General features: G+C 40.5%; 1 protein-coding gene across 9 annotated transcripts in view; it reads right to left on the bottom strand.

Moving 5' to 3' along the window:
- Window positions 1-4,469: 4,469 nt before the first annotated feature.
- LOC132447360 (NACHT, LRR and PYD domains-containing protein 3-like) overlaps window positions 4,470-11,064 on the bottom strand; it is a 30,203-nt gene continuing 23,608 nt past the window's right edge. For 8 of the 9 annotated variants that reach the window (XM_060037993.1, XM_060037999.1, XM_060037994.1 and 5 more), the window contains 5 exons: window positions 8,745-8,918; window positions 7,616-7,789; window positions 7,227-7,400; window positions 7,010-7,056; window positions 4,470-6,222 (listed from right to left, as the gene is read on the bottom strand). In XM_060037993.1, the coding sequence (XP_059893976.1) occupies window positions 5,657-6,222; window positions 7,010-7,056; window positions 7,227-7,400; window positions 7,616-7,789; window positions 8,745-8,918 (1,135 nt within the window). In that variant the 3' untranslated portion in view covers window positions 4,470-5,656. The remainder of the gene's footprint in view (window positions 6,223-7,009; window positions 7,057-7,226; window positions 7,401-7,615; window positions 7,790-8,744; window positions 8,919-11,064) is intronic. The other variant, XM_060037997.1, reaches the window with a different exon arrangement.

The following is an 11,064-nucleotide window of genomic DNA, read 5'->3' as shown; positions in this document are numbered from 1 at the left end:
GGTCGTCATGAAAAACTGTTGTTTTTCATTGTTCGTCGTGAAAAAAATCATAATGGGTAAAACTGTCGTTTTTATTGGTCGTCATGAAAAAAAACATGACTTCTGTTGTTTCACTGTCGTTTTTTTATTGGTCGTCATGAAAAAAAACATAAGGGGTAACACTGTTGTTTTTTTATTGGTCGTCATGGATAAAAACATAAGGGGTAACACTGTTGTTTTTTTATTGGTCGTCATGGATAAAAACATAAGGCATAACATTGTTGTTTTTTATTGGTCGCCATGAAAAAAAACATGAGGGGTAACACTGTTGTTTTTTATTGGTCGTCATGAAAAAAAACATAAGGGGTAAAACCGTTGTTTTTTATTGGTCGCCATGAAAAAAAACATAAGTGGTAACACTGTTGTTTTTTATTGGTCGTCATGAAAAAAAAAACCTTTGTTTTTTATTGGTCGCCATGAAATAAAACATAAGGGGTAACACTGTTGTTTTTTATTGGTCGTCATGAAAAAAAACATAAGGGGTAACACTGTTGTTTTTTATCGGTCGTCATGAAAAAAAACATAAGGGGTAACACTGTTGTCTTTGTCAAATAAAATATAAGGGGTAACACTGTCGTTTTTTATTAGTCGTCATTAAAAAACCACAAGGGGATAACAATGTCCTTTTTTATTGGTCGTCATGAAAAAAACATAAGGGGTAACACTGTTGTTTTTTATTGGTCGTCATGAAAAACTGTTTTTTTTATTGGTCGTCATGAAAAAAAACATAAGGGGTAACACTGTCGTTTTTTATTGGTCGTCATGAAAAAAAACATAAGGGGTAACACTGTTGTTTTTTATTGGTCGTCATGAAAAACTGTTGTTTTTCATTGTTCGTCGTGAAAAAAATCATAATGGGTAAAACTGTCGTTTTTATTGGTCGTCATGAAAAAAAACATGACTTCTGTTGTTTCACTGTCGTTTTTTTATTGGTCGTCATGAAAAAAACATAAGGGGTAACACTGTTGTTTTTTTATTGGTCGTCATGGATAAAAACATAAGGGGTAACACTGTTGTTTTTTTATTGGTCGTCATGGATAAAAACATAAGGCATAACATTGTTGTTTTTTATTGGTCGCCATGAAAAAAAACATGAGGGGTAACACTGTTGTTTTTTATTGGTCGTCATGAAAAAAAACATAAGGGGTAAAACCGTTGTTTTTTATTGGTCGCCATGAAAAAAAACATAAGTGGTAACACTGTTGTTTTTTATTGGTCGTCATGAAAAAAAACATAAGGGGTAACACTGTTGTTTTTTATTGGTCGTCATGAAAAAAAACATAAGGGGTAACACTGTTGTTTTTTATTGGTCGTCATCAAAAAAAACATAAGGGGTAACACTGTTGTTTTTTTATTGGTCGTCATGAATAAAAACCTAAGGGGTAACACTGTTGTCTTTGTCAAATAAAATATAAGGGGTAACGCTGTCGTCTTTTTTGGTCGTCATGAAAAAAAACATATTTGAATAAAAAAAAAAAATTGTCCTTGTCAAATAAAATATAAGGGGTAAAGCTGTTGTTTTTCATCAGTCATCATGGGAAAAAAAACATAAGGGGTAACACTGTTGTTTTTTATTGGTCGTCATCAAAAAAAACATAAGGGGTAACACTGTTGTTTTTATCAAATGAACGTGAAGGGTAACACTGTCATTTTTTTATCCGTCGTCATGAAAAACCCATAAGGGGAAACACTGTCGAAATGTATCGAATAAAACATAGGGGGTTACACCAGGGACGCGGGAAGTCAGTCCGAGGGGGGGGTGCTGAGAGAGAGTCTATATAATGACGTCATAATAAATGCTGCGCAACATCCATTGTTTAAAGAGAAGAGATGACGGGTGACGTCACATTCAGGGCTCCGCTCTGATAAACAATCTACTGGTGTGTAAAAAGAGTTCTGCCAACTAGCCACTGTTATTCACAAACGTTAGCAAGTAAACAATGTGGAAATTAGAGTCAACTCGGCTGATACTGTGCTGAATTTCACACACTAACAACATGCCGACAAGCCGTTGCGGTCCGGAATTATACACAGCGTTATAACAAGGATTCAGGAGGTTATTTCTAAAGGTTTACAAAGGAAAATTACAATAAAAGAAAGCCTTCATTTTCATCCAGAGTTACGAGTTGTCTGATATGAGGAAAGTGGCGGTTTCTCCGTCAAGTGAACCGTCCGTCTTTGCTCTTTTTTTGCCAACCAGTTTACGCGCGGGATTCCAGAATCAAAACGATAACATTCAACGTGTCTATTAAAGGCACCCAGTGCAACTTTCGAGGCTTAAAAATAAACATTCAATTTCTAGTCTTTTTTACATGTAGTAAGTTTCAATAACTCCATACAATTACATACCGACATTTAAGCAGCAAAGATGAGACGTCGTTGTGTGGTGAGAACTGATACAAAATCGATAACAACAACAATGCCGCCATTTTCTTTATTTTTTGTAACCTACAATAAATAAAGCAGGCTTCCAGTCAATGGAAAAATGGCTTCTCCCCACCGGCGATTGTTGTTGTTTACGATTTTCTATCAGTTCTCACCACACAACGACGTCTCATCTTTGCTCCTTGAATGTCGATATGTAATGGTATGGAGTTATTGAAACTTACTACGTGTAAAAAAGACTAGAAATTGAATGTTTATTTTTCATTGAATGTTTACATAAAGTTGCACTGGGTGCCTTTAATATGGCAGCAACATTTTACACCAGTTTTAAGATGTTCACTACAACAGATGTTGAACACCAACATGCTTATGTAAAATCAGTATAGTACCATATTCAGCAATGGACAGTTCTGCGTTGTGCGTCATAGCCTACGTCAGCCTACACAGACAATGTTCGAAATAAAATGAAATGATAATATCATAAATATCATAAAAAGGGTGGATGTCAATAATTTAATGAAAAATCATGTTGTATGATAAAATTATACAAAAATAAATAAAAGTATTGATTTGTTCAGAAAACTTTCTCACTTGCAGTTACAGCCAGGGGCCGCCAGGGGGGGGGGGGTGTTGCAGCACCCTAAGCACCCCCACTTCCCGCGTCGCTGGTCTTATCAAAGCAGCAGAGCTTACAACCATTGTAACGTGATGTCACTCAGTATTCAGAGGGTTTAGGGTTTCAGAATCTTTATTCTTTATTTTTTTGTTCATTTTCTTCCCAAGAACGCCAGGTTCTCCACTTGTTCTGAACCGGAGCGCTCCAACACGACCCTCATAGCTCTCCTCCTGGGGATTCAGCGCTCTGACCTTTGACCTCTGAACCCAGTGGATACGTTCCATGCAGTGATGCAGTCACCTGGGACCAACACACCGGCTATGTGGTTAAAGAAGCACATCAACGCCTCTTCCACCTCCATGTTCGGCATACAGAGACTTCACACCTTCTACAGAGAGACTACAGACCGTATACAGAGACTACAGACCTTCTACAGAGAGACTACAGACCTACAGAGACTACAGACCTTCTACAGAGACTACAGACCTTCTACAGAGAGATTACGGACCGTATAAAGAGACTACAGACCTTCTACAGAGACCTACAGACCTTCTACAGAGACTACAGACCTTCTACAGAGACCTACAGAACTCCTACAGAGACTACAGACCTTCTACAGAGACATACAGAGACTACAGACCTTCTACAGAGACTACAGCCCTACAGAGAGACTACAGACCGTATACAGAGACTACAGACCTACAGAGACTACAGACCGTATACAGAGACTACAGACCTTCTACAGAGACTACAGACCTTCTACAGAGACCTACAGACCTCCCACAGAGACTACAGACCTTCTACAGAGACCCTAAAGACCTTCTACAGAGACTACAGCCCTACAGAGAGACTTCACACCTTCTACAGAGAGACTGAAGACCTTCTACAGAGACTACAGACCTACAGAGACTACAGACCGTATACAGAGACTACAGACCTTCTACAGAGACTACAGACCTTCTACAGAGAGACAGACCTTCTACAGAGAGACTACAGACATTCTACAGAGACCTACAGAACTCCTACAGAGACTACAGACCTTCCACAGAGACTACAGACCTACAGAGACTACAGACCTTCCACAGAGACCCTAAAGACCTTCTACAGAGACTACAGCCCTACAGAGAGACTTCACACCTTCTACAGAGAGACTAAAGACCTTCTACAGAGACTACAGCCCTACACAGACCTTCTACAGAGAGACTACAGACCTTCTACAGAGACTTCAGACCTCCTACAAAGACTACAGACCTACAGAGACTACAGACCTACAGAGACTACAAACCTACAGAGACTACAGACCAACAGAGACTACAGACCTTGTAGGGTAGACAAAGCCTCTGCTGTGCTTTTTATTCAGTGAACCCCGACCTTAAAGTGTAAACTGATCCTCTGCTGAACACAGACAACATTCAGTGGATCCTCTGAGTTGATTATCACCATTATGCTTTATTAACCAAACAGAAAAACAGTCCCTAACATGTACACAATAAACACAAGGACTCAAACAATAGAAGAACAGTCAATTACATGAACACAATAAATACAAGGACTTAAACAATAAAAGCAGCAGACATAACTAATCATAAACAGTTATGCATTACTAATCATAAACATTCTGCTGCTGTGTTGTTCCCACCAGAACACAAGAAATCAATGCTCAGTTTAAAGTCATCACGACATGATCAACAGCCTTTCCCAGACCGCTTGCATTATGAATATAATATTAAATCTGCTTTATGTTAGGCTTAAAAAGGCTCAAAATATAAACTGATATCAGAGCCGTGCCGTATGAAACTATTAACGTCTGAAAACATACACAGTATTGTAGCATATACATGTGTAGATTTACCATCAATCAATAATTAATCAACTTTCAGAAGCCCAAGAAAACGTACATGAGTACATGGACTTTAATTACGAAACACAGAGTGTGTGTGTGTGTTTATATATAGATGTGTGTGTAGTCTGTGTTGGTGTGTGTGTGTTCATTGCAAATGCATGCGTGCGCGTGTGTGTTCACATCTGCGTGTATGTGTGTGTGTTTATATCTGCATGTGTGTGTGTGTGTTCATAACTGCATGTGTATGTGCGCATGTTTGTGTATATTTGAGTGTTTATATATGTGTGTGTGTGTGTGTGTGTGTGTGTGTGCGTGCCTTTACATATGCATGTGTGTGTGTGTGTTTACATAATTTGTGTATTTGTGTGTGTGTGAGCGTGCGCGGGTGAGTGTGTTCATATATACGTGTATGTGTTCATATATGTGTGTGTGTGTTCATATACACGTGTCATGTGTGTTTATATAAGCGTTTTGTGTGTGCGCACGCATGTGTGTTTATGTGTGTGTGTGTGTGCGTGCGAGCATGTGTTTATATGTGTGTGTGTATTTGCGTGTCTTAATATGTGTGTGTGTCTGTACATGTGTGTATGTGTTTATATATGCATGTGTGTGTAATATATGCACACGTGTTTGTGTTAATATATGTGTGTGTGTGCGTTAATATATGCATGTGTGTATTCATGTATGTCCTCAGACTCGGAGAGAGAGAGAGAGAGAGAGAGAGAGAGAAAGAGAGAGAGAGAGAGAGAGAGAGAGAGAGAGAGAGAGAGAGACTATAACTTACACAGTGTAACTTGAGACGCTGAGTCACCCTCATCTCCCCATAACCCAAACGCAGGGAGGAGGTTCTCCTGGGTGAAGGAGGCCTTGAAGGTGTGGATGTGTGTCAGTGTGTCTGAGGACCCTCCTCCACCTGGGGACACTCTGTAGAAGGACAGAGAGCCAGCAGGCCGGTCCAGATACACTCCTACTCTGGTGGAGCCAGCGGGGGGGAGACGTATGGCTGTTCCTCTACCGTTGTGCACGGCAATGTAACAACCAAAACAACAAAGAAGACGCCAGGACTTGTTGTTCTTTCCAAGCTCGCTGTCTACACCCCCTCCTCTCCTTGTGATTCCTCTGTATGTCACTCCCATAACAACAAATCCTTTCCACTCTACCTCCCAGTAACAGCGGCCAGTCAGACCCTCTCTACACAACACCTGGTACCAGTAGTCAAATCTCTCTGGGTGATCCGGATACGACTGGTCCTCTCTTACCCGCGTCACCTTTCTGTTGTCCTCAGACAGAGAGAGTCGTCTGTAGGCTGTCTTTGGGTCCAATGTGAGTTCAAAGTCATCTAAGGGAGAACAAGACATGATGAGCTGCTGAACCATTCTTCATCATCATCATCATCATCATCATCATCATCATCATCATCATCACCACCACCATCACCATCATCAACATCCCTAGAACTGTTACTCTTGCATTTTCTTCTTCTTCTTCACGTTCATCTACTCTACAAACATCAACTAACCTAGAAAGACTAAATCATGTCAGAACTACTATAGTGGACTAGTGTGCTATAGCTTTAGAAATAGTTGTGAACATTGGTTATACAATCATTTAAGTTAAACTTAAATGTAAATCCCATGTGTGTGTGAGTGGCTGTCCCATTCAAACATTGAAGCCTTGAAAATGCATGAACTGAATCTACTCCCGCAATATTTACACAACATACAAATTTTGTACACCAAAACGTTCAACATGGTGAGCTTATTCCTCCTCTCAAATTTCTAAGCTATAGTCGACATCGTTTTCAAGATATTAGACTTTGAAATGTTACAATACACATCCATTGTATTCCACCTGTGTAAACCACAGACTGAACCAGCTGAGCTCACATACAGGCTGGAAACTAACTGTTGGTACCATAGACCTGGTTCATACATAATATACATAGACATGTACACATACTTACACACACCGACTCAAAGAAGATTGACATACATAAACACAGGGAAACATAGCTACACATTCGTATACAGAAGTCCATATGGTAATGACCGGACGTCACATCCTACTGTGTGGATGGACTTTCTCAATAGTGAGTGTGTGTTGTGATGAATCAAACAGACACTTACACTTCTTTAGAGCTGGTTTCAGCCTCCACACTCCACAGTGCTCCAAACTGGGGGGGAATCAAATTGAGAGCAGCATGTTGAAATATTCACCTTCATCATCTGCTGTCTGATCACGTTCCACACAACATGAGATACAGCTGCCTTTTCAAACCACTTAATCTAACAGCGGCTTCAATAGGAGACTTAATCCCTGAGTGGTGAGCTGTCCTCTCCATACCTGAGAGTGTCCAGTCTCCAGCGTGGATCCTCCACTACAGCAGAGAGCAGCGCAGCTCCGGAGTCTCCTGGGTGATTGTAGCTCAGGTCCAGCTCGCTCAGATGGAAGGGGTTGGAGCTCAGAGCTGAGGCCAGAGAAGCACAGCCTTCCTGTGTGACCAGGCAGCCAGACAGGCTACACACACACACACACACACACACACACACACACACACACACACACACACACACACACACACACACACACACACACACACACACACACACACACACACAAATACAAACAAACACACACACACACACACACAAGAATTATTATGTTTCTAGAGGTAAATCTGTTGAATGTCCTCTGATGTGGAACTTGTGGTGTAACTGTTGAGTAAAACTGACCTGAGAGTTTCCAGTGTACAGTGTGGACTCCCCAGTCCAACCGAGAGCAGCTTCACTCCTGAATCCTGCAGATCATTGGAACTCAGGTCCAGCCCTCTCAGACTAAAGGTGTTGGAGCTGAGAACTGAGGCCAGAGCTTCACAGCAGCTCTCTGACAGATGACAGCCATTCAGCCTGTACACACAATAAACAGAACACGGTAGGAACTGTGATTTAAGTAACTTGCATCTTTTACTGTTAACATAATGAAGGACCTGTTGAAAACTTTAAATAGAGATGATTTATTCATTTAACTACATTCAACCTTCCCACACAATAAACAGAACATGTTAGGAACTCTGATTAATGTTTTAGGATGATTAAAACAGAATTACAATGTTAATAAATGAACATGTTAATAAACTGGATCTTTAAATATTAAGAGTTAGATTTCACATAGTTTATAAACAAATCATATCATTATAGTTCAAAAAGGTATTATGAAGTTTCATGAACTACCAGGTTTAGTTCAGTGCTGAATTAAAGCTTGGCTCTATTGCGGCGCCGGTGTGATCGCTCTATTGGAAAGCGCGACCCACACAAGTTCTCACGAAGGCACTCTGCTTTGATCAGAAAACTAAAACACTGGTTTGTACTTTCTGCAAAGTTTCATTGAAATGTTTCCGCAGCACTAGCGCTATTCAAGAGCCTGTGAAGAAATGCACTATTCTGGATGATCCAGTGAAGAAAATAAATCCTAATTGGAGTTATTATCCAATCAGCAGCTAGTTATTATTAGTAGGTATTTGATAGAAGAGGAGGACGACGAAGAGTTGGTTGGTGAGGAAAGAGATGTTGAGGCTCTGGCGGTAAAAACAGAAAAAGACCCCCATGCAATCAAAACAATAACAACTGATTTAAAGTGAGTGAATCACATGAATGGACACAGGTTGATGGTACGTGACCAAGGACATGTTTAATTAAGGGATGTGTCCACATTTGTTAGGGTGCCACTAAATGAGAAAGTTAAGTGCACCAGTAGAAAATGTGTCTTGAGCCCAGAAAGGACATATTTGACTAATTTAGACCTGTTAACTTCCTCTGATGTGGAACTTGTGGTGTAACTGTTTGACCATTGAGTAAAACTGACCTGAGAGTTTCCAGTGTACAGTGTGGACTCCCCAGTCCAGCAGAGAGCAGCTTCACTCCTGAATCCTGCAGATCATTGCTACTCAGGTCCAGCTCTCTCAGACTAGAGGAGTTGGAGCTGAGAACTGAGGCCAGAGCTTCACAGCATGTCTCTGACAGATGACAGCCATTCAGCCTTCACACATAATAAACACAACATGTTAGGAACTGTAAACAATGTTTTAAGATCATTGAAACCAAAGTAATTTAACACACATGAACGAAAAATATAATGAATGTTAATAAACTGGATCTTTAAATATTAAGAGTTCGATTTCACATAGTTCATAAACAAATTGTAACATTATACTTCCCTTAAAAAATTATGAAGAGGCTGTTACTAAACCTTAATAAATCATTAAGTAAGTGGATAAGTGGAATAGAAATGTTATAACACACACCTCATACAAATCAAACATAACATGTTAGCAACTGTGGTTCATGTTTTATTTGAAACTTGTTATTAGATGTGTTATATTAGTTTGACTAAATGTCAGTACAGTAGATCTATAAAATATGAGGTCAGATAACTAAATATTCAACAAAACTCCTGAAGATGTCCCTAAAAAGGCCGAGATCTAAGAAGAAACTGTTATTAAATCTAACTGAACACGTCTAAAGTCCACCTTACTATCTGACCACATGATTATGAGTAGAATAGGAATATACTAAAACAAACACCTTATACTATCATTAACAAACTTTGCGTGTTTTTAAACAGATAGACGCACACACACGCACCCGAATTCATTCATCCTTTTTAACACTCACTCGCGGTAAAACAATGTTTTCTCACGATCAAATACTCATCAATCCTAAAAGTTATGGGCATGTACACGATGTCTGTGTTAAGAAAATATGTGTTTGCTGTATGGTGCTTGCAGATGCATTGATTTAAAAGTACAACTTATTACCGCTGTATCAGCTGTTATAATAATTTCCCAAGAATGTGTGGCTAGGTAGATGAGAGAAGCAAAGTGTATGCGCGAGGAGCACAAGCAACATTATGCATGCGCCCTTAAAATAGCATCTGAACAACGCGAAACTGACTTTAAACCAGGTATTTCCTGGTTTGTGGCGCAAGTGATTTCTGAAACTGCAAAATAGCACCAGGGAACGTTAGCGCCAGAACACGCCTCCTCCTTTCGCCGAACCGCCCCTTGGGGCGCAAGATCATTCCCTAATTGATTAACGTGTGGCGCAGGAGGGAAAAGAACGCTCTGCGCCAGTTGCAAACTACCAACGACACATGCGCCAGTGAGAAATTAAATTGCGCCGGATGCAAGATAGGGCCCTAGGTCTCGTGTGTGATAAGATGAGTGGTAATGGCGCTGCAATGCATGCAGACTGCCAAGATATAGTTCAGTGCTGAGTTGAAGCGCGGCTTTATTTCGGCGCCGGTGTGATCGCTCTATTGGGAAACACGACCCACTTAAAGGGGTAGTTCGGAATTTTGGACATATGGCCTGATTCCCAAGTGAGCATTGGTATTCTATATCACTGGAGACAGTTTTCAACACATTTCATACAGTCCTTCTAGTTGCAGAGTTCGCTCGTGCTAGGCTAGCGCAAGTCAACGGGCAATGCTAGCCTGCTATTAAAAACAGTCTTACCCACTCCACAGTACACCCGAGGTAAATCAATTATAACGCCAGACTATAGATTTAAATGTCTGTGTTGATAGAATAATGTTAGAAATAAAACTAACCTTGCATCGCATGAATCATCGAGGGACTACTTTCGAGGGACTACTAGAGGCGGAATTTTACTATGCGCTGGTTAGGTTTGTAACCGAATCACGACAGAAGAACGTAAACAGAGAAGCGTGGGACAGAAGCGCAATTGAACGACTAGGCAACATGATGGGTCAGTGTGCTTTTAGAAATTGTAGAAATAAACGGTACAGATGGGTACCACAAAGTTTCCACCAATTTCCAGTGCGAGATCCAGAAAGGACTCAACTGTGGCTTGTTGCTGCTGGCTTGGACATCAAAACACCGGCTCGTACATGTACGGTTCTCGTTGGATACAACAAATTCCTCATAATCGTCTTCAAAAGCAGATGCATCGCTAACTCCTCCAAACGTGGGCATATCTTGTTAATTGAATACGCTTATAGAATTCCTTCGTTCACTGTACTCTGCGTTTGTAGCAATGACAGCGGCAGGTAACCTAGGTATCAGTCCGCCGCTGCCGTAGCCTACGTACAGGAATATAAACACTGCTGCTGAGACCCCGCAATTCCCTCAAAATGCAATGCAATGCAAGGTTGGTTTTATTTC

This window comes from Gadus macrocephalus, chromosome 19, assembly GCF_031168955.1.
Source record: "Gadus macrocephalus chromosome 19, ASM3116895v1".
NCBI classification, from domain to species: domain Eukaryota; kingdom Metazoa; phylum Chordata; class Actinopteri; order Gadiformes; family Gadidae; genus Gadus; species Gadus macrocephalus.
Note: the sequence above shows the minus strand (reverse complement) of the source record. Positions and strands in the feature narration are given on the sequence as shown.